Here is a 25,418-nt window from a genome sequence, read left to right as displayed (position 1 = left end):
ATACATTATTCTCTAACTCAAGAGTCTTCATAAATTCATGAATTTCTAGGAACTAAAGTTATCACAAGATAGCAATGCTGCAGTAATGTCTGAACAGAAAACTAGAAATCTAATATTCTTTTCTTCTATAAATGTTTCAGTTCTACCATAAATTTTGCAAAGTTAGTTCTTTTATATTCAGTACACATGCACACATTCAAAGAAAGAGCTACTAGCTCAAGGCTTTATTTTAATTCTTTTTCTAATATTTCATATGCAAAACCAGTATAACATTCATCTTACGACAACGCCTGACTGAAAATCATTTTTCCATAAAAGTATAGGTGCATTCTGTAATATATGCTGAGTGAACTCTTCAATAAACTAATAAATTCTAGTCATTTTTAATAACCCTATTATTGTAAGGATGTCAGTAGTAACTTAAAGTACAGTAGTTTTAAACATTTTAATCTCAGCATCAGGTCTTGGTATTCAATAAATGACTCTGAGATACTTCATAACATTACAGATTATCTATTTCAAACAAAATTTTCATCTAAGTTCTTTTCTTCCAGGAGACTTAAACAAAATATATTATTTTCATCCAAAGTCACAGTGTGCCACCTAGTGCCATATGGAGATTTTGCAGAGGCTTGTTCAAATACTAAATGTTTCAATAAAAGGAATAAATATCAGTCTTGAATTAAAGTTTTTACGTTTAACTCTCAGTTTATGATTTATGCATATAATTTCTGAGACTTGCTCCTAGATTGGGAAAAGAAGTTTCAACCTATTTTTCTCCTGAATAATTTCCACTTTAAGCAACTTGGTTCATAATCCTGAACTGGTTTCAAGCACCATTTATTAAATTTTTATGTTTGTATCTCCATAAAAGTATCTACTCCTTATAAATTCTTCAAAATCCATCCATAATACTACTTGCTCATAAAATGAAATCCCCATCCTTTTTAAGATGGTTTTTCAGCTTTTCAAATAATTCAGGAAAGACCTTTTTTTTTTAATGTTTTTTATTTCATTTTTGAGAGAAAGAGAAACAAGCAGGGAAGAAGCAGAGACAGGGAGACAGAGGATCCAAAGGAGACTCCACACTGTCAGCATGTCCCCATGTGGGGCTCGAACACATAAACCACAAGATCATGATTTGAGCCAAAGTCGGATGCTTAACCGACTGAGCCTTACCCAGGTGCCTCAAGACCCTTTGTTTTAAATTCCCACTACTAAGCCCTTCATATTTTAAATAGAATGAAGATAAGATTACCAGTCACTGAACACCAGGAGTACAATAAAACTCTAAGAATTGTAGCATTTACATTTTTACAAACCACAAACTTATCTCAGAAACTGAGTAACTGGTTCAATTTCCCTAACAGAATGATAACTTTGTCAGATCTTACTGGTATTTCACATCTTTCTAAAGACTGAATAAAGCCATAGATGAACTGAGGCTATCTGGACTATCACAATGGACAAAAATAAATTGCAATTTTATATGAGCTACTTTGTTTTCAGATCTGTTAGAACAGTTATCGGAGGGAAGATGGCGGCGTAGGAAGACGCTGGGCTCACCGCGCGTCCTGCTGATCACTTAGATTCCACCTACACCTGCCTAAATAACCCAGAAAACCGCCAGAGGATTAGCAGAACGGAGTCGCCGGAGCCAAGCGCAGACGAGAGGCCCACGGAAGAGGGTAGGAAGGGCGGCGAGGCGGTGCGGGCTCCACGGACTGGCGGGAGGGAGCCAGGGGCGGAGGGGCGGCTCGCCGGCCAAGCAGAGCCCCTGAGTCTGGCTTGCAAAAAGCGGAGGGGCCTGATGGACTGTGTTCCCACAGCAAGCGCGACTTAGCGTCTGGGAGGTCATAAGTTAACAGCTCTGCTCAGAAAGCGGGAAGGCTGGAGGACAAAGGGAAGGAGAGCTGCTGAGCCCCCGGACGACAGAGCTCAGTTTGGTGGGGAACAAAGGCGCTCGCCAGCGCCATCTCCCCCGCCCATCCCCCAGCCAAAATCCCAAAGAGAACCAGTTCCTGCCAGGGAACTTGCTCGCTCCGCGCAAACACCCAACTCTGCGCTTCTGCGGAGCCAAACCTCCGGCAGCGGATCTGACTCCCTCCCGCTGCCACAGGGCCCCTCCTGAAGTGGATCACCTAAGGAGAAGCAAGCTAAGCCTGCCCCTCCTGCCCCTGTGCACCTTGCCTACCCACCCCAGCTAAGACGCCAGATCCCCAGCATCACAAGCCTGGCAGTGTGCAAGTAGCCCAGACAGGCCACCCCACCCCACAGTGAATCCCGCCCCTAGGAGAGGGGAAGAGAAGGCACGCACCAGTCTGACTGTGGCCCCAGCGGTGGGCTGGGGGCAGACATCAGGTCTGACTGCGGCCCCGCCCACCAACTCCAGTTATATACCACAGCACAGGGGAAGTGCCCTGCAGGTCCTCACCACGCCAGGGACTATCCAAAATGACCAAGCGGAAGAATTCCCCTCAGAAGAATCTCCAGGAAATAACAACAGCTAATGAGCTGATCAAAAAGGATTTAAATAATATAACAGAAAGTGAATTTAGAATAATAGTCATAAAATTAATCACTGGGCTTGAAAACAGTATAGATGACAGCAGAGAATCTCTTGCTACAGAGATCAAGGGACTAAGGAACAGTCACGAGGAGCTGAAAAATGCTTTAAACGAAATGCATAACAAAATGGAAACCACCACGGCTCGGATTGAAGAGGCAGAGGAGAGAATAGGTGAACTAGAAGATAAAGTTATGGAAAAAGAGGAAGCTGAGAAAAAGAGAGATAAAAAAATCCAGGAGTATGAGGGGAAAATTAGAGAACTAAGTGATACACTAAAAAGAAATAATATACGCATAATTGGTATCCCAGAGGAGGAAGAGAGAGGGAAAGGTGCTGAAGGGGTACTTGAAGAAATAATAGCTGAGAACTTCCCTGAACTGGGGAAGGAAAAAGGCATTGAAATCCAAGAGGCACAGAGAACACCCTTCAGACGTAACTTGAATCGATCTTCTGCACGACATATCATAGTGAAACTGGCAAAATACAAGGATAAAGAGAAAATTCTGAAAGCAGCAAGGGGTAAACGTGCCCTCACATATAAAGGGAGACCTATAAGACTCGTGACTGATCTCTCTTTTGAAACTTGGCAGGCCAGAAAGAATTGGCACGAGATTTTCAGTGTGCTAGACAGAAAAAATATGCAGCCGAGAATCCTTTATCCAGCAAGTCTGTCATTTAGAATAGGAGAGATAAAGGTCTTCCCAAACAAACAAAAACTGAAGGAATTTGTCACCACTAAACCAGCCCTACAAGAGATCCTAAGGGGGACCCAGTGAGACAAAGTACCAGAGACATCACTACAAGCATAAAACATACAGACATCACAATGACTCTAAACCCATATCTTTCTATAATAACACTGAATGTAAATGGATTAAATGCGCCAACCAAAAGACATAGGGTATCAGAATGGATAAAAAAACAAGATCCATCTATTTGCTGTCTACAAGAGACTCATTTTAGACCTAAGGACACCTTTAGATTGAGAGTGAGGGGATGGAGAACTATTTATCATGCTACTGGAAGCCAAAAGAAAGCTGGAGTAGCCATACTTATATCAGACAAACTAGACTTTAAATTAAAGGCTGTAACAAGAGATGAAGAAGGACATTATGTAATAGTGACAGGGTCTATCCATCAGGAAGAGCTAACAATTATAAATGTCTATGCGCCGAATACCGGAGCGCCCAAATATATAAAACAATTACTCATAAACATAAGCAACCTTATTGATAAGAATGTGGTCATTGCAGGGGACTTTAACACCCCACTTACAGAAATGGATAGATCATCTAGACACACGGTCAATAAAGAAACAAGGGCCCTGAATGAGACATTGGATCAGATGGACTTGACAGATATATTTAGAACTCTGCATCCCAAAGCAACAGAATATACTTTCTTCTCGAGTGCACATGGAACATTCTACAAGATAGATCATATACTGGGTCACAAAACAGCCCTTCATAAGTTTACAAGAATTGAAATCATACCATGCATACTTTCAGACCACAATGCTATGAAGCTTGAAATCAACCACAGAAAAAAGTCTGGAAAACCTCCAAAAGCATGGAGGTTAAAGAACACCCTACTAACGAATGAGTGGGTCAACCAGGCAATTAGAGAAGAAATTTAAAAATATATGGAAACAAATGAAAATGAAAATACAACAATCCAAACGCTTTGGGACGCAGCGAAGGCAGTCCTGAGAGGAAAATACATTGCAATCCAGGCCTATCTCAAGAAAAAAGAAAAATCCCAAATACAAAATCTAACAGCACACCTAAAGGAAATAGAAGCAGAACAGCAAAGGCAGCCTAAACCCAGCAGAAGAAGAGAAATAATAAAGATCAGAGCAGAAATAAACAATATAGAATCTAAAAAAACTGTAGAGCAGATCAACGAAACCAAGAGTTGGTTTTTTGAAAAAATAAACAAAATTGACAAACCTCTAGCCAGGCTTCTCAAAAAGAAAAGGGAGATGACCCAAACAGATAAAATCATGAATGAAAATGGGAATTATTACAACCAATCCCTCAGAGATACAAACAATTATCAGGGAATACTATGAAAAATTTTATGCCAACAAATTGGACAACCTGGAAGAAATGGACAAATTCCTGAACACCCACACTCTTCCAAAACTCAATCAGGAGGAAATAGAAAGCTTGAACAGACCCATAACCAGCGAAGAAATTGAATCGGTTATCAAAAATCTCCCAACAAATAAGAGTCCAGGACCAGATGGCTTCCCAGGGGAGATAATACCTATCCTTCTCAAGCTATGCCAAGAAACAGAAAGGGAAGGAAAACTTCCAGACTCATTCTATGAAGCCAGTATTACTTTGATTCCTAAACCAGACAGAGACCCAGTAAAAAAAGAGAACTACAGGCCAATATCCCTGATGAATATGGATGCAAAAATTCTCAATAAGATACTAGCAAATCGAATTCAACGGCATATAAAAAGAATTATTCACCATGATCAAGTGGGATTCATTCCTGGGATGCAGGGCTGGTTCAACATTCGCAAATCAATCAACGTGATACATCACATTAACAAAAAAAAAAGAGAAAAACCATATGATCTTGTCAATCGATGCAGAAAAGGCCTTTGACAAAATCCAGCACCCTTTCTTAATAAAAACCCTTGAGAAAGTCGGGATAGAAGGAACATACTTAAACATCATAAAAGCCATTTATGAAAAGCCCACAGCTAACATCATCCTCAACGGGGAAAAACTGAGAGCTTTTTCCCTGAGATCAGGAACACGACAGGGATGCCCACTCTCACCGCTGTTGTTTAACATAGTGCTGGAAGTTCTAGCATCAGCAATCAGACAACAAAAGGAAATCAAAGGCATCAAAATTGGCAAAGATGAAGTCAAGCTTTCGCTCTTTGCAGATGACATGATATTATACATGGAAAATCCGATAGACTCCACCAAAAGTCTGCTAGAACTGATACATGAATTCAGCAAAGTTGCAGGATACAAAATCAATGTACAGAAATCAGTTGCATTCTTATACACTAACAATGAAGCAACAGAAAGACAAATAAAGAAACTGATCCCATTCACAATTGCACCAAGAAGCATAAAATACCTAGGAATAAATCTAACCAAAGATGTAAAGGATCTGTATGCTGAAAACTATAGAAAGCTTATGAAGGTAATTGAAGAAGAGTTAAAGAAATGGAAAGACATTCCCTGCTCATGGATTGGAAGAATAAATATTGTCAAAATGTCAATACTACCCAAAGCTATCTACACATTCAATGCAATCCCAATCAAAATTGCACCAGCATTCTTCTTGAAACTAGAACAAGCAATCCTAAAATTCATATGGAACCACAAAAGGCCCCGAATAGCCAAAGTAATTTTGAAGAAGACCAAAGCAGGAGGCATCACAATCCCAGACTTTAGCCTCTACTACAAAGCTGTCATCATCAAGACAGCATGGTATTGGCACAAAAACAGACACATAGACCAATGGAATAGAATAGAAACCCCAGAACTAGACCCACAAACGTATGGCCAACTCATCTTTGACAAAGCAGGAAAGAACATCCAATGGAAAAAAGACAGTCTCTTTAACAAATGGTGCTGGGAGAACTGGACAGCAACATGCAGAAGGTTGAAACTAGACCACTTTCTCACACCATTCACAAAAACAAACTCAAAATGGATAAAGGACCTGAATGTGAGACAGGAAACCATCAAAACCTTAGAGGAGAAAGCAGGAAAAGACCTCTCTGACCTCAGCCGTAGCAATCTCTTACTCGACACATCCCCAAAGGCAAGGGAATTAAAAGCAAAAGTGAATTACTGGGACCTTATGAAGATAAAAAGCTTCTGCACAGCAAAGGAAACAACCAACAAAACTAAAAGGCAACCAACAGAATGGGAAAAGATATTTGCAAATGACATATCGGACAAAGGGCTAGTACCCAAAATCTATAAAGAGCTCACCAAACTCCACACCCGAAAAGCAAATAACCCAGTGAAGAAATGGGCAGAAAACATGAATAGACACTTCTCTAAAGAAGACATCCGGATGGCCAACAGGCACATGAAAAGATGTTCAGCGTCGCTCCTTATCAGGGAAATACAAATCAAAACCACACTCAGGTATCACCTCACGCCAGTCAGAGTGGCCAAAATGAACAAATCAGGAGACTATAAATGCTGGAGAGGATGTGGAGAAACGGGAACCCTCTTGCACTGTTGGTGGGAATGCAAATTGGTGCAGCCGCTCTGGAAAGCAGTGTGGAGGTTCCTCAGAAAATTAAAAATAGGGGCGCCTGGGTGGCGCAGTCGGTTAAGCGTCCGACTTCAGCCAGGTCACGATCTCGCGGTCCGTGAGTTCGAGCCCCGCATCAGGCTCTGGGCTGATGGCTCAGAGCCTGGAGCCTGTTTCTGATTCTGTGTCTCCCTCTCTCTCTGCTCCTCCCCCGTTCATGCTCTGTCTCTCTCTGTCCCAAAAATAGATAAATGTTGAAAAAAAAAATTAAAAAAAAAAAAGAAAATTAAAAATAGACCTACCCTATGACCCAGCAATAGCACTGCTAGGAATTTATCCAAGGGACACAGGAGTACTGATGCATAGGGGCACTTGTACCCCAATGTTCATAGCAGCACTCTCAACAATAGCCAAATTATGGAAAGAGCCTAAATGTCCATCAACTGATGAATGGATAAAGAAATTGTGGTTTATATACACAATGGAATACTACGTGGCAATGAGAAAAAATGAAATATGGCCTTTTGTAGCAACGTGGATGGAACTGGAGAGTGTGATGCTAAGTGAAATAAGCCATACAGAGAAAGACAGATACCATATGGTTTCACTCTTATGTGGATCCTGAGAAACTTAACAGGAACCCATGGGGGAGGGGAAGGAAAAAAAAAAAAAAGAGGTTAGAGTGGGAGAGAGCCAAAGCATAAGAGACTGTTGAGAACTGAGAACAAACTAAGGGTTGATGGGGGGTGGGAGGGAGGAGAGGGTGGGTGATGGGTATTGAGGAGGGCACCTTTTGGGATGAGCACTGGGTGTTGTATGGAAACCAATTTGACAATAAATTTCATATATAAATAAAAAAATTAAAAAAAAAGAATATTTAACCTTAAAAAAAAAAAGAACAGTTATCAAATATTACCAATTCTATCCATATATATAGTTTGAAATTATAAATCCACTAGTGTTACCCTAGTCTGAGCCATTACCATGTCAAGCATAAATTATTATAACAGCCTCTGGGACAGAGACAATAATATGTTCACCAAAACCACTAGGTTTTTCTCCTGCTACAAAGCTAGATAACACTTTCTGGTTTCTTACAGATAGATGACCATGTGACAATAAAATGTAATAAAAGGCATCTAAATTGGCAAAGAAGAAGTTCAGACTCACTTTTTGCACATGACATGATACTCTACATGGAAAACCTGAAAGACTCCACCAAAAAGCTGCTAGAACTGATACATGAATTCAGCAAGGTTGCAGGATACAAAAATCAGTGTACAGAAATCGGTTGCATTTCTATGCACCAATAATGAAGCAACAGAAAGAGAAATCAAGAAATCGATCCCATTTGGAATTGCACCAAGAACCATAAAATACACAGAAATAAATGTAACCAAAGATGTAAAAGATCTATATGTTTAACTACAGAAAACTTATGAAAGAAATTGGAGAAGACACAAAGAAATGGAAAAACATTCCATTCTCATGGATTGGAAGAACAAATATTGTTAACATGTTGATACTACCCAAAACAATCTACACATTCAATGCAATCCCAATCAAAATAACACCAGCATTCTTCACAAAGCTAGACAAACAATCCTAAAATTTGTATGAAACCACAAAAGACCCCAAACAGCCAAAGTAATATTGAAGAAGAAAACCAAAGTAGGAGGCATCACAATCCCAGACTTTAGTCTCTACTACAAAGTTGTAATCATCAAGACAGTATGGTGTTGGCACAAAAACAGACACACAGACCAATGGAACAGAATAGAGAACCCAAAAACGGACCCACAAATGTATGGCCAACTCATCTTTGTCAAAGCAGGAAAGAGTATCCAATGGAAAAAAGGCAGTCTCTTTAGCAAATGGTGCCTGGAGAACTGGACAGCAACATGCAGAAGAATGAAACTGGACCACTTTCTTACACCATACATAAAAATAAACTCAAAATGGATGAAAGACTTAAATGTGAGACAAGAAACCATCAGAACCCTAGAGGAGAAGATGGGCAACAACCTCTTTGACCTCAGCCATAGCAACTTCTTACTCGACACATCTCCGAAGGCCAGGGAAATAAAAGCAAAAATGAACTATTGGGATCCCATCAAGATAAAAGACTTCTGTACTGCAAAGGAAACAATCAACAAAACTGAAAGGCAACGGACAGAATGGGAGAAGATATTTGCAAATGACACATCGGATAAAGGGTTAGTATCGAAAATCTATAAAGAATTTACCAAACTCAACACCCGAAAAATAAACAATCCAGTGAAGACATGGGCAGAAGACATGAATAGACACTTTTCCAAAGAAGACATCCAGATGGCCAACAGACATATGAAAGATGCTCAACATCACTCATCATCAGGGAAATACAAATCAAAATCACACTGAGACACCACCTGACACTGGTCAGAGTGGCTAAAATTAGCAACTCAGGAAGCAACAGATATTGGCAAGGATGTAGAGAAACGGGAACCCTCTTACACGGTTGGTGGGAATGCAAACTAGTGCAGCCACTCTGGAAAACAGTATGGACGTCCCTCAAAATATTAAAAATAGAACTACCCTTTGACCTAGCAATTGCACTACTAGGAATTTATCTAAAGGATGCAGGAATGCTGATTCATAGTGGCACATGTACCCCAATGTTTACAGCAGCGCTACCAACAACAGTCAATGCTAAGTGAAATAAGTCATTCAGAAAAAGACAGATATCATGTTTTCACTCATGTGCAACTTAAGAAACAGAAGACAATAGAGGAAGGGAAGGACAAATAACTTACAAACAGAGAAGAAGGCAAACCATAAGAGACTCTTAAATACAGAGAACAAACTTTGGGTGCCAGGGTGGTTCAGTTGGTTAAGTATCCAACATCAGCTCAGGTAATGATCTCACGGTCGTTGAGTTTGAGCCCCACCTTGGGCCCTGTGCTGATAGCTTGGAGCCTGGAGCCTGCTTCAGATTATGTCTCTCTCTCTCTCTCTCTCTCTCTCTCTCTCTTTCTCTCTCTCTCTCTCTGACTCCTCCCCTGCTCATTCTCTCATTCTCTCTCTCTCTCTCTCAAATATAAACATTAAAAAAAAGTTAATAAAAAAAAGAGAACTGAATGTCGATGGGGGTGAGGGGTTGGGAGTGAGGAAAATGGATGATGGTATTGAGGAGGACACTTGTTGGGATGAGCACTGAATGTTATATATAAGTGTTGAATCACGGGAATCTACTCCCGAAGCCAAAACTACACTGTATATACAATGTATGTTAGCTAGCTTGACAATAAATTATTAAAAAAAAAAAAAGCAAAGGGATAGAAAAACATCATGTAAAGGGAAGAGAAAGCTGGAGTAGCAATACTTAAAAAATAGACATTAAAACAAAGACTGTAATGAGAGACAAAAAGGATACTACATAATTATAAAGAGAGCAATCCAACAAGAATGTACAACAATTGTAAATATTTATGCACCCAACATGGTGGAACCCAAATACATAAGGCAGCTAGTATGGAACACAAAGAAAGTAAATGACAGTAATTCAGTAATACTAGGGGATTTTAATACCACACTTAATGTCAACAGATAACTCATCCAAAGAGAAAATCAACAAGGAAATAGTAGCTTTGAATGACACAATGCACCAGAAGAATTTAACAGATATATTCAGAACATTCTATCATAAAACAACAGAATACACATTATTTTCATGTGCACAAGGAATATTCTCCAGAATAGATCACGTGTTAGGCCACAAAACAAGTCTCAACAAATTCAAAGAGACTGAAGTCATGCCATGCATCTTTTCCAACCACAACACTACGAAAACTAGAAATGAACCAAAAGAAAAAACCTGGAAAGAACACAAATACATGGAGGTTAAATAACATGCTATTGAACAATGAATACATCAACCAAAAACTCAAAATAAAAAAAAAATACATGTAGACAAATGAAAATCATAACACAACGGTCCAAAATCTTTGGGATCCAGCAAAAGCTGTTCTAAAAGGGAAATTTAGAGCAACACAGGTCTACCTCATGAGGAAAGAAACATCTTAAACAACTTAAACTTTCACCTAAAGGAATATGAAAAGAATAACAAAATCCAAAACCCGTACAAGGAAGGACATAATAAAGATGAGAGAAGAAATAAATGAAACAGAAACTAAAAAACCAACAGAACAGAACAATGAAATAAGGAGCTGGTTTGTTGTTTTTTTTTTTTTTTTTAAGTTTAATTATTTTGAGAGAGAGAGAGAGAGAATGCAAATGGAGGGGGAGGGCAGAGAGACAGAGACACAAAGAATCCCACGCAGGCTCAGCACTGCACTGCACCTGATACGGGGCTTGAACTCACGAACCACAGATCATGACCTGAACCAAAATCAGACGCTTAACCAACTGTGCCACTCAGGTACCCCATAAGGAGCTGGTTCTTCAAAAAGATCAACAGGAGTGCCTGAGTGGCTCAGTCGGTTAAGTGTCCAACTTCAGCTCAGGTCATGATCTCAAGGTTGGTGAGTTCAAGCCCTGTGTTGGGCTCTGTGCTGACAGCTCAAAACCTGGAGCCTGCTTCTGATTCTGTGTCTCCCTCTCTCTCTCTCTGCCCCTCTCCTGCTCTCTCTTTCTCTCTCAAATATAAACATTAAAAATTTTTTTAATTAAAAAAGTCAACAAAATTGATAAACCTTTAGCCAGACTCATCAAAGAGAGAGACAGAGAGGACTCAAACAAAATCAGAAATGAAAAAAGGAGAAATACCAACAGAAATAATGTAAATACAAAGAATTGTAAAAGAATATTATGAAAAATTATATGCCAACAAATTGGACAACCTAGAAGAAATGGATACATTTCTAGAAACATATAAACTACCAAAAATGAAATCGGAAGAAATAGAAAATCTGAACAGAGATGCCTGGGTGGCTCAGTCAGTTGAGCAATCAACTGTGACTCAGGTCATGATCTCACGATTCCCAAGTGTGAGCCCCGGGTTGGGCTCCATGCTGACAGCTCAGAGCCTGGAGCCTTCTTCACTTTCTGTGTCTCCATCTCTCTCTGCCCCTCCCCCACTATTACTCTATCTGGTACCCGTAAGAATGCTCTCAAAATAAATAAATAAATAAATAAATAAATAAATAAATAAATAAGTAAATAAAACATTAAAAAATAAAAAAAAAATCTGAACAGACTGATTACCAGCAATCAATGTGAATCAATAGTCAAAAAAACAAACTCCCAAAAAACAAAATCCAGGACCAAAGAACTTCAACAAGCGAATTCTACTCAACATTTAATGAAGAGTTAATACCTATACTATCAAACTATTCCAGAAAATAGAAGAGGAAGAAAAGCTTCCAAATTCATTCTATGATGCCAGCATTATCCTGATACCAAAATCAGATAAAGACGTTACAAAAAAAGAGAACTACAGGCCACTATCTCTATTGAACACAGATGTAAAAACCCTCAACAAAATACTAGCAAACCAAATCCAACAATATAAAAAAATCATTCACCACGATTAAGTGGGATTCACTCCTGGGTTGCAAGACTGGTTCAATATTCACAAATCAATCAACTTGCTATATCATAACAAGAGAAAGGATAAAAACCATATGATCCTTTCAATAGATGCAGAAAAAGCACCTGACAAAGTACAACATCCATTCATGATTAAAACCCTCACCCACGTAGGTTGAGAGTTAATATATCTCAACACAATAAAGGCCATATATGAAAAACTCACAGCAAACAACATCAAAAAATGAGAGCTAAGATCAGGAAGAAGACAAGGATGTCCACTCTTACCATGTTTATTCAACATAGTCCTGGAAGTCCTAGCCACAACAATCAGACAAGAAAAAGAAATAAAAGGCATCCATATCAGTGAGGAAGAAGTAAAACTTTCACTATTTGCAAATGAATCATACAATATATCAAAAACCCTAAGAATTCCACCAAAAAACTACTAGAACAATAAATAAACTCAGTGAGGTCACAGCATTCAAAATCAATACACAGAAATCCACCGCATTTCCATAAGCTAATAATGAAGTAGCAGAAAGAGAATTAAAAAAACAATCCCATTCACAATTGCACCAAAAATAATAAAATACCTGGAAATACATTTAACCAAAAAGGTGAAAGACCTATACTCTGAAAACCATAAAACAATGATGAAAGATATTGAAGACAACACAAATAAGTGGAAAGATATTCCATGCTCATGGACTAGGAGAACAAATATTGTTAAAATGTCCCTACTACCCAAAGCAACCTACAGATTTAATGCAATCCCTATAAAAATACCAACAGCATTCTTCACAGAACTAGAACAAACTAACCTAAAATTTATATGGAACCACAGAAGACCCCAAATGGCAAAAAAAAAAAAAAAAAAAAAACCCAACTTGAAAAAGAACAACAAAATTGGAGGTATCACAATCCCAGATTTCAAGTTATATTACAAAGCCATAATAATCAAAACAGTATAGTACTGGCACAAAAACATAGATCAACAGAACTGAATAGAGAGCCTACAAGTATGTCAACATTTATGGTCAATTAATATTTGACAAAGGGAGCAAGTATATACAATGGGGAAAAGACAGTCTTCAACAAATGCTGTTGGGAATAGCTGACAGCTATGAGCAAATCAGTAAAACTGGACCACTTTCTTACACCATACACAAAAATAAATTCAAATTAATTAAAGACTTAAATGTGACCTAAAACCATAAAAATTCTAGAAAAAAGCACAGGCAGTTTATTTCTCTGACATTGGCTATAGCAGCATTTTTCTACATATGTCTCCTGAGGCATGGGACTACATGAAAATAAAAGCCTTCTGCACAAAGGAAATAATCAACAAAACTAAAAGACAACCTATGGAATGGAAGAAGATATTTGCAAAGGACATATCTGATAAAGGGTTAGTATCCAAAATATATAAAGAACTTATATAACTCAACACACAAAAAAGCAAATAATCCAATTAAGGAATGGGCAGAGGACAGAACAGACATTTCTCAAAAGACAGACAGCTAACAGACACATGAAAAGATGTTCAACATCACTGATCATCAGGGATATGCAAATCAAAACCACAATGAGCTATCACATCACACCTATCAGAATGTCTAAAATCAAAAACGCAAGAAACAGCAAGTGCCAGTGAGGATGTGGAGAAAAAGGAACCCTGTGCACTGCTGGTGGGAATGCAAAATGGTACAGCCACTGAAGAAAACAGTAAGAAGGTTCCTCAAAAAATTAAAAATAGAACTACAATATGATCCAGCAATTCCACTATGAGGTATTTACCCAAAGAATATAAAAACATTAAATAAAAAAGATATATGCATCTCTATATTGCGGCATTATTTACAATAGTGAAATTATGGAAGCAGCCATTGACAGATGAATGGATAAAGAAGATGTAGTATACACATAAATTAGAATATTACTCAGCCATAAGGTGGAATGAAATCTTGCCATTTGCAACAACATGAAAGGGTCTAGAGTGTATAATGCAAAGTAAAATAAGTCAGGTAGAGAAAGACAAATAGCATACAATTCCACTCATATACAGAATTTAAGAAATCAAACAAATGAACAAGAACAAGAGACAAACTAATACAGAGAATTGTTGAATCACTATATTGTATACCAGAAACTAATATAACACTGTATGTTAACTCTGCTGGAATTAAATTTAAAAAAGAATGGTAACTATATCAATATTGAACAAAGCCAACATTAAGGCAAGGATTACTGCTAGAGACAGAGTGATATTTCAAAATGATAAAAGGTTCATCAACCAGTAAAATGTAACAATTCTAAATATACATCTAATATCATAAAAGGAAAAACTGAAATAGAAAAAAAAACACTATTACTATGGAAGATTTTAACATACCTCTTAAGAAGATGGCAGAATAGACAAAAAGAGTTAACAATACAGAAGTCTGAACACCATAACGAGCAAATTTGACATATCTGACACATCTGGAACCCAACACTCAACAATGATCGAATATACATTCTTTTCCAGTGTATGGAATTTTCCAGACTGTTGATATCCTGGGTCATAAGCAGGCCGCACTAAATTTCAAAGAATAGAAAGTACCAAAGAGAGACAACCAGAAGAATCCCTGTACGTTAGGAAATTAGGCAATACATTTCTAACTAACATACATACAAGAAGCCACACTGGAAATTTTAAAATACTTTCAACTGAATCATAATAAAAATATGATACATCAGTACTTGTACAGCAGCCAAAGCCATGCTTAAAGGAAAATGTATAGCCATAAATGAGAGAATGTCAAAAAGCTAAAAACCAATTATCTGAGTCTCTATTTCAAGAAGCTAGAAACAGTAGCATATTAATTCCAGAAAAGAAGGAAATATTAAGCACCAAAAATAACTAAAATACAAGACAAACCTATGATAGTAAAAAACTAATAAAACCTAAAATGGGCTATTTGAAAACACCAATGAAATGTTGATCAAGGAAAAAAACACAAAACTAACCATTATCAGAAATTAAAAAGAAACATCACTGTAGATTCTAGAACCTCCAACCTTTAAAGAAAAAAAAAGGATATTAAAAATATCAATTTACGGTATTTGATGAAATGCAAATTCCTTGGAAAACATAAATTATCAAACTTTGGCATAAAACGAAACAAAATCTGAGTCTTTATTAAAGAAACTGAGTCCCACAAAAGAAAAAATCCAGATCCCATGGGTTCCACTGGTGAATTTTCCAAACCATGTAAACAAAAATTACACTAAATTCATAAAGAAAATAAAATAGAAGGAACACAACTCATTTTATGAGGCCTGCATCACCCTGATAACAGAACCTAACAGGATAATACAAGCAAAGTAAATTGCCAGTTCAAACTATTTTTTTTTTAATATAATTTATTGTCAAGTTGGCTAACATACAGTGCATACAGTGTGCTCTTGGTTTTGGGGGTAGATTCCCGTAATTCATCGCTTACACACAACACCCAGTGCTCATCCCAACAAGTGCCCTCCTCAATGCCCATGAACCATTTTCCCCTCTCCCCCGTGCCCTACCATCAACCCTCAGTTTGGTCTCTGTATTTAAGAGTCTCTTATGGGGGCGCCTGGGTGGCGCAGTCGGTTAAGCGTCCGACTTCAGCCAGGTCACGATCTCGCGGTCCGTGAGTTCGAGCCCCGCGTCGGGCTCTGGGCTGATGGCTCAGAGCCTGGAGCCTGTTTCCGATTCTGTGTCTCCCTCTCTCTCTGCCCCTCCCCCGTTCATGCTCTGTCTCTCTCTGTCCCAAAAATAAATAAACGTTGAAAAAAAAAAAAAAAATTAAAAAAAAAAAAAAAAAGAGTCTCTTATGGGTTTGCCTCCCTCTCTGTTTAAAACTATTTTTTCCCTTTCCCTTTCCTAAAACTATTTTTTCCCTTTCCCTTTCCCTTCCCCCATGGTCTTAAGTTTCTCAACTTCCACATATGAGTAAAAACATATGATACCTGTCTTTCTCTGACTTATTTCACTTAGCATAATATTCTCCAGTTCCATCCAGGTTGTTGCAAATGGCAGGATTTCATTCTTTCTCGTTGCCAAGTAGTATTCCATTGTAGATATAAGCCACATCTGCTTTACCCATTCATCAGTTGATGGACATTTGGGCTCTTTCCATTCTTTCACTATTGTTGAAAGTGTTGCTATAAACACTGGGGTACATGTGCCACTATGAATCAGCATTCCTGCATCCTTTAGATAAATTCCTAGTAGTGCAATTGCTAGGTCAAAGGGTAGTTCTATTTTTAATATTTTGAGGGACGTCCATACTGTTTTCCAGAGTGGCTGCACTAGTTTGCATTCCCACCAACCGTGTAAGAGGGTTCCCGTTTCTCTACATCCTTGCCAATATCTGTTGCTTCCTGAGTTGCTAATTTTAGCCACTCTGACCAGTGTCAGGTGGTGTCTCAGTGTGATTTTGATTTGTATTTCCCTGATGATGAGTGATGTTGAGCATCTTTCATATGTCTGTTGGCCATCTGGATGTCTTCTTTGGAAAAGTGTCTATTCATGTCTTCTGCCCATGTCTTCACTGGATTGTTTATTTTTCGGGTGTTGAGTTTGGTAAATTCTTTATAGATTTTCGATACTAACCCTTTATCCGATGTGTCATTTGCAAATATCTTCTCCCATTCTGTCCGTTGCCTTTCAGTTTTGTTGATTGTTTCCTTTGCAGTACAGAAGTCTTTTATCTTGATGGGATCCCAATAGTTCATTTTTGCTTTTATTTCCCTGGCCTTCGGAGATGTGTCGAGTAAGAAGTTGCTATGGCTGAGGTCAAAGAGGTTGTTGCCCATCTTCTCCTCTAGGGTTCTGATGGTTTCTTGTCTCACATTTAAGTCTTTCATCCATTTTGAGTTTATTTTTATGTATGGTGTAAGAAAGTGGTCCAGTTTCATTCTTCTGCATGTTGCTGTCCAGTTCTCCAGGCACCATTTGCTAAAGAGACTGCCTTTTTTCCATTGGATACTCTTTCCTGCTTTGACAAAGATGAGTTGGCCATACATTTGTGGGTCCGTTTTTGGGTTCTCTATTCTGTTCCATTGGTCTGTGTGTCTGTTTTTGTGCCAACACCATACTGTCTTGATGATTACAACTTTGTAGTAGAGACTAAAGTCTGGGATTGTGATGCCTCCTACTTTGGTTTTCTTCTTCAATATTACTTTGGCTGTTTGGGGTCTTTTGTGGTTTCATACAAATTTTAGGATTGTTTGTCTAGCTTTGTGAAGAATGCTGGTGTTATTTTGATTGGGATTGCATTGAATGTGTAGATTGTTTTGGGTAGTATCAACATGTTAACAATATTTGTTCTTCCAATCCATGAGAATGGAATGTTTTTCCATTTCTTTGTGTCTTCTCCAATTTCTTTCATAAGTTTTCTGTAGTTAAACATATAGATCTTTTACATCTTTGGTTACATTTATTTCTGTGTATTTTATGGTTCTTGGTGCAATTCCAAATGGGATCGATTTCTTGATTTCTCTTTCTGTTGCTTCATTATTGGTGCATAGAAATGCAACCGATTTCTGTACACTGATTTTTGTATCCTGCAACCTTGCTGAATTCATGTATCAGTTCTAGCAGCTTTTTGGTGGAGTCTTTCAGGTTTTCCATGTAGAGTATCATGTCATGTGCAAAAAGTGAGTCTGAACTTCTTCTTTGCCAATTTAGATGCCTTTTATTACATTTTGTTGTCTGATTGCTGAGGCTAGGACTCCCAACACCGTGTTAAACAACAGTGGCGATAGTGGACATCTCTGTTGTGTTCCTGATCTCAGGGGGAAAGCTCTGTTTTTGCCCATTGAGGATGATATTAGTTGTGGGCTTTTCATATATGGCTTTAATTTTTTAATGTGTATTTATTTTTGAGACAGAGAGACAGATCATGAGTGGGGGAGAGGCAGAAAGAGCAATATAGAACCCAAAGCAGGCTCCAGGCTCTGAGCTGTCAGCAGAGCCCAAAGTGGGGCTGTAACTCACAAACTGCAAGACCATGACCAAGCCGATGTTGGATGCTCAATCAACAGTCACCCAAGTGCCCCTCATATATGGCTTTTTTGATGTTAAGGTATGTTCCTTCTATCCCGAGTTTCCTGAGGGTTTTTAATAAGGAAGGATGCTGTATTTTGTCAAATGTTTTTTCTGCATCTATTGTCAAAATCATATGGTTCTTACCCTTTCTTCTATTAATGTGATGTATCACATTGATTTGCAAATGTTGAACCAGCCCTGCAGCCCAGGAATGAATCCCACTTGGGTTATGGTGAATAATTCTTTCTAATACACTGTTGAATTCGATTTGCTAGTATCTTGTTGAGAATTTTTGCATTCATGTTCATCAGGGATATTGGCCTGTGGGGTCTCTGTCTGGTTTGGGAATCAAGGTAATGCTGGCTTCATAGAATGAATCCAGAAGCTTTCCTTCCATTTCTATTTCTTGGAACAGCTTGAGAAGGATAGGTATTAACTCTGCTTGAAATGTCTGTTAGAATTCCCCTGGGAAGCCATCTGGCCCAAGACTCTTATTTGTTGGGAGACTTTTGATAAATGATTCCATTTCTTCGTTGGTTATGGGTCTGTTCAAATTTTCTATTTCTTCCCGTTTGAGTTTTAGTAGTGCGTGGGTGTCTAGCAATTTGTCCATTTCAGGTTGTCCAGTTTGTTGGCATAATTTTTCATAGTATTCTCTAAAAATTGTTTGTATATCTGAGTGATTGGTTGTGATCTCTCCTCTTTCATTCATGATTTTTATGTATTTGGGTTCTCTCTCTTCTCTTTTTGAGAAGTCTGGCTAGGGGGTTCTCAATTTTATTTTTTTAAAAAACCAGCTGCTAGATTCATTGATCTGTTCTACTGGGTTTTTTTTGGATTCTATATTATTTATTTCTGCTCTAATCTTTATTATTTCTCTTCTTCTGCTGGCTTTGGGGTTTCTTTGCTCTTCTGCTTCTAGTTCCTTTGGGTGTGTGGTTAAGTTTGTATTGGGATTTTTCTTATTTCTTGAGATAGGCCTGGATTGCAATGTATTTTCCACTTAGGACTGCCTTTGCTGCATCCCAAAAGGTTTGGACTGTCTTGTTTTCATTTTCATTTGCTTCTATACATTTTTAATTTCTTTTTTAATTGCCTGGTTGACCCATTCATTCCTTAGTACGATATTATTCAATCTCCACGCATTTGGTGGCTTTCCAAACTTTTTCTTGTGGTTGGTTTCAAGTTTCATAGCTTTGTGATCTGAAAATATGCATGGTATGATCTCAATTCTTTTATATTTATTGAGGACTATTTTGTGACCCAGTATATGATCTATCTTGGAGAATGTTCCATGTGTACTCAAGAAGAATGTGTATTCTTCTGCTTTTGGATGAAGAGTTCTGAATATATGTCAAGATGTCAATATATGTCAATATATGTCAATAATGTCAAGTCCATTTCGTCCAGTGTATCATTCAAGGCCATTGTGTCTTTATTGATTTTCTGCCTAGACGATCTGTCCATTGCTGTAAGTGGAGTATTAAAGTCCCCTGCAATTACTGTATTCTTACCAATAAGGTTGCTTTTGTTTGTGATTAACTGATTTATATATTTGGGTTCTTCCAAGTTGGGGGCATAAACATTTACAATTGTTAGCTCTTCTTGATAGATCCCCATAATTGTGATATAATGCCCTTCTTCATCTCTTGCTATAGCCTTTAGTTTAAAATCTAGTTTGTCTCATATAAGTACGGCTACTCCAGCTTTCTTTTGACTTCCAGTAGCATGATAGATGCTCTCCATCCCCTCACTTTCAATCTGAAGGTGTTCTCAGATCCAAAATGAGTCTCCTGTAGACAGCATATAGATGGGTCTTGTTTTTTTGTCCATTCTGATACCCTATGTCTTTTGATTGGAGCATTTAGTCCATTTACCTTCAGAGTGATTATTCAAAGATATGGATTTAGTGTCATTGTGTTATCTGTAGGTTTCACACTTGTAGTGATATCTCTGGTCCTCTGTAGTCTTTGCAGCATTCCACTCACAGAGTCACCCTTCCAATCTCTTGCATGGCTGGTTTAGTGGTCATGAACTCCATCAGTTTTTGTTTGTCTGGGAAAGCCTTTCTGTCTCCCTCTATTCTGAATGACAGTTTTGCTGAATAAAGGATTCCTGGCTGCATATTTTTCCTATTCAGTACATTGAATATTTCCTGCTATTCCCTTCCGGCCTGCCAAGTTTCAGTGGACAGGTGTGCTACTACCCTTATATGTCTACCCTTGTAGGTTAAGGCCCATTTGTCCCTAGCTGCTTTCATAATTCTCTCTTTATCTTTGTATTTTGCCAGTTTCAGCATGATATCCCATGGAGAAGACATATTCTTGTTAAATCTGAAGGGAGTTCTCTGTGCCTCCTCGATTTGGATGTCTGCCTCCTTCCCCAAATTAATTTTCAGCTATAATTTGTTCAAGTAAACCTTCTGCCCCTTTCTCTTTTCTTCTGAAACTATGATATGGATACTATTACATTTCATTGAATCACTTAGTTCTCTAATTCCCCCCTCCTCATCTAGTATTTTCTTATCTTTTTCTTGGCTTCATCATTTTCCATAATTTTATCTTCCATTTCACTTATTCTCCCATCTGCTTCCTCCATCTTTGATGTCACTGCATCTAGTTTATTTTGTACTTCATTTACAGTATTTCTTAATTCATGGTGACTATTTCTTAGTTCCTTGATCTCTGAAGCAATAGATTCTCTGCTGTCTTCTATGCTTTTTAAAGCCCAGCTATGAATTTTATGACTATTATTCTAAATTCTTGCTCAGATATATTGTTTATATCTGTTTTCAGCAATTCTCTAGCTGGCATTTCTTCCTGGAATTTCTTTTGAGAATTCTTTTGGATCATCATTTTGGATAGTTTTCTGTCCCTTGTGTGTTTTAATAGCTTATTATGTGGCCTGCACCTGCGAGCACTATTATATCAAAAAAGGCTCATATACTGTCCAGGGCTTGGCCCTTCAGGAGGTGTTTTTGGAGTGTGTTGCATGTTCTCTGTTGTTGTGACTCTGGTTGCTTTATTTCCCTACTCGTAGTGGTGGTTTGGGCCTTCTACCAGGTATGCTTTGTTTGTTGAAGTAACCCTGGAAAAAATCTTTAAGGGGGCGGGGGGGTTGGTGGTAGAAGAAGTCTTATCCCATAGGAATAAGAGAGAAATGACAGGGGTGAGGAAAGAGAAAAGAAAAAAAAAAAAAAAAACTGATCAGGCAAAGCATCAGAGGAACTATATGGCTTAATCCAGAGAGACAGAGGGGGGAAAATAAAGAAGGAGATACAGAAGAGGTATAAAAAGAATAGATTAAAAATGTCTCTTTAAACAAACCAACAACCAGAGTAACCAGAATAGGGAAGAGAAGGAACATGCAGGAGAAAAGGAAGAAGAAAAAAAAAATTATATACTTATACATGTATATAAACAGTAAGGACTGACCAAAACTCAAATCAGAAAATGCAAAACCATTAGACAGATATCTGATGGTGCGGTGGAACCAGTGACTGCGTTGGTCTGGATGAGGGGCTGTCTGGTCTGGTCAGTGTCAGTCTTGCTCCAGTAGATATGCAGTTACCAGGCATGGAGAGACATGATTTGGTGTAGGTGCATCATGCCTCCACTGTGGGCCCACTGCCCATTCCCCGAAGCCCCACCTTGTTGTGATGGGGAGAAAAATAGCAACACCCCAGTCATTCTCCCTGGACCAGGTGTCCCAAACCACTCTGTTTAAGCCGTCCTCACAGTGCGGTGTAGATGCCAGCACACCAGTTTGTTCCACTCCACAGTCTCCCCCCTCCCCAGGCACTGGGCTGGGATTCAAACCCTGATGTCTTAAGGGGACCCGCTCTGCAAGCCCTGGTTCCAGGTAGAACCACTCCACCCAGCCAGCCAACAAAGGGCTTCTTGCTCTTCACAGTGCCATGCAGGCATGAGTGGGCTCGTTTGTTGGATGTCTTAAAGGATCCCGTTCCATGGGCCCCCAGTTCAAGAGTGAAGATGTGAAAATACCACACACACACACACACACACACACACACACACACACACACACAGATTTGTACATCAAATCCAGCTAAGATATCACAACCAAGTTGAGTTTATTTCAAATATGCAAGGCTGGTATAACATTTTCAAATCAATTAATGTAATATACCAAATAAGCAAAATAAAGGAGTAAAGCCCTATGTTCACCTCAACAGATGAAAAAAAGCATGTGATAAAAACTCTTCACAAACTACAACACCATATTTAATGCTATAATGCTGAAAGAGACAAGAATCTTGCCCACCATCACCACTTCCCTTTAAAGAAAGGCTCTAGCCTGTGTAATAAGGTGGGAAAAAGAATGAGGCAGTGAAAACACAAATGAACCTGGATCAGTTTGTTACACTACAAAGTACAGAAATGCTCAAAGAATAATGACATATGGCAAAAGCCAGGTTGAAGGAGCTTCCACTGGCTAAATCTGGAACAATTTGAGCATCAAAATAAATAATGATAGTAATAGACTACAACATTAAATAAAATAAAAAATCCAAGTATCCAGACACGGATAGGTGGGTATGTCAACCTTTTCCTCACAGATGTTTAGTAAGTGTTACCATCATTGAGTGCTAAAACTAGCGGGTGACAATTTGATGAGGTACAGGGTATTTACACAGCCTCAAAGTCTCTCTCAACAAACTACTCATTAATTTCAAAAGAGAAAACACAAACTTTAAACAGAAAAAACAATCCTGTATTAACCAAGTGCTCAAAGGTAACATGACCAAAAGCAAGACAAACTGACCATCATATGCTTTCTGATGTGATTCACTGAGAAGGACACATCATCAGTCATGTGATACTCTGCCAAAAAAATAGAAAATCTGCCTCTAGGCAATTAGGATCATATAAAGAAGCTTAATATAATGGAAACACACTAGATGGTAGAGAGAAGGGAAGAAAAGCAATCAAATCCTTGATGACACCTTGATGATGGTGTTTCTCTTAGCCCAACTAAAACCTACTGTTCTTAAAAAAATAAATAAATAAAATAAATAAATAAAACCTACTGGTCTTTCAAGTCCCAACTTAAACAGTAACTCTCTCAAAATGAGGTATTTTAACCCCCAGACTCAGCCAGGACCCCTTTTATATGCTCGAACAAACCTGTACTCCTTTGTAGCACATCTCACAATTATATTTTAAATCATATACTTATGTATTTACCATCTATCTTCTCCCATGAATGATGAATAATTGGCATAATAAAGATATCATGAATAAATGACTGAAATAAGTACATCATGAATAAATGAACATCATTTGTAAACGAGGTATTCAACAAAAATAAGTAACTGAAGTGAGCCCTGCTAAGCACAAATTCTTTTCAGTTTTACCATTTTGGATGAGAATCTGATCATACTTCCCTGACTTTTAAACAGTGGGTGCTGGGGCACCTGGGTGGCTCAGTCGGTTAATCATCCGACTTCGGCTCAGGTCATGAACTCATGGTTTGTGAGTTTAAGCCCCACGTCGGGTTCTGTGCTGACAGCTCAGAGCCTGGAGCCTGCTTCAGATTCTGTGTCTCCCTCTCTCTGTTCCTCCCCTGCTCATGCTTTGTCTCTCTCTCTCAAAAATAAATAAAGATTAAAATTAATAGGTAAAAAAATAAACAGTGGCTACTGAATCAACTTCCTCCTTTCTTGATACTTTCTTTTTTTTTTTTTTTTTTTTTTTTTTTTTATTTATTTTTGGGACAGAGAGAGACAGAGCATGAACGGGGGAGGGGCAGAGAGAGAGGGAGACACAGAACCGGAAACAGGCTCCAGGCTCTGAGCCATCAGCCCAGAGCCCGACGCGGGGCTCGAACTCACGGACCGCGAGATCGTGACCTGGCCGAAGTCGGCCGCTCAACCGACTGCGCCACCCAGGCGCCCCTCTTGATACTTTCAAGTTAGCACCAAGAATAACTTTTGTATGATATTACAATATGCCCTCCGGAACTATAGAAATGCAGAGGATGGTTGCTGTAAAATTAATAGGCTCAGACCAAAGTGTTTTTTAGATTTTTTTAACTCTTTACTTCCTGGTAATTAGGCAGAACACAAAAACTTAATTCTCAATTATTTTCTCTTTTTCCCTATCAAGCTATCAGTTTTCAATTCTTATTTGTTAGAATTACAGGAAATGTTACAAAAACTAAAGTGAATATACTTTCATTATGGGAATTATCTGTTATGGATGATCACAGACATTTTTAATTTACTTTCAGGTTTTTGGCCACATTCCTTACCATCACAGTTGGCAAACAAGCAATGCTTTTACTACACTTTGCCCATCAGAGCTATTTAAAAACAACACAAATCAATAGGAAATACTATGAAGCTGTAAAAGGAAATAAAGCTCTCTGATGCTCTAGAGTATACTGCAAAGATAATAAATGAAAAAGAGATGGAAGGAAGGACAAAAAAACAGGTTAGTGTTTAAGGTAGCTTGATCACTTACCATCATTCTTTAATTCCGTTGGTATGCCAAGAAGCTCATTTACCACATAAACCCCTGGGGTGTGACTCCTACAAAAAAAAAAAAAAAAAAAACAAACATATATATATATATATATATATATATATTCATAGTCATAAGATTGTCAAAAAAAATTTATTCTTAAAAAGACAGAAGTCTCATTACCACAAGTTTGTCATTACATTACACAAAAAAATAAAATTGCTCTTTTATACTGTTTGGATGTAATATCGCATGTTTTAAATATTCCATGCTGAACAATACCTCAGTGCTCTCCAAAAAAATTTTTTAATTAAATACAAGAGAAACACTGTTAATTAATTACATTAAGAGTCTATGATCTCTCAATCCAGAGACTTTTTTTTTTTACTACCATCTATATAGTACACAGAACACACATATAGTATATCCTTACTCAGTTCACAAATGTTTAACTGCAACAAAAGTTTCATAAAGTGATGTTTATACCTATTGTGTGAGATGTACTCTGAGATTTCCT

The 25,418-nt window shown here is 38.2% G+C and overlaps 1 protein-coding gene across 5 annotated transcripts in view; it reads right to left on the bottom strand.

Annotated features, from left to right (window-relative positions):
• SCAPER (S-phase cyclin A associated protein in the ER) overlaps positions 1 to 24,989 on the bottom strand; it is a 505,214-nt gene extending 480,225 nt beyond the window's left edge. For 3 of the 5 annotated variants that reach the window (XM_086711283.1, XM_086711287.1, XM_086711288.1), the window contains exon 1: positions 24,902 to 24,989. In XM_086711283.1, coding sequence (XP_086567409.1) covers positions 24,902 to 24,907 — 6 coding nt within the window. In that variant the 5' untranslated portion in view covers positions 24,908 to 24,989. The remainder of the gene's footprint in view (positions 1 to 24,901) is intronic. The other 2 variants (XM_086711285.1, XM_086711284.1) reach the window with 2 other exon arrangements.
• Positions 24,990 to 25,418: the final 429 nt, after the last annotated feature.

This window comes from Puma concolor, chromosome B3, assembly GCF_028749965.1.
Source record: "Puma concolor isolate L17-30 chromosome B3, mPumCon1.1.hap2, whole genome shotgun sequence".
Taxonomy (NCBI): Eukaryota; Metazoa; Chordata; class Mammalia; order Carnivora; family Felidae; genus Puma; species Puma concolor.
Note: the sequence above shows the minus strand (reverse complement) of the source record. Positions and strands in the feature narration are given on the sequence as shown.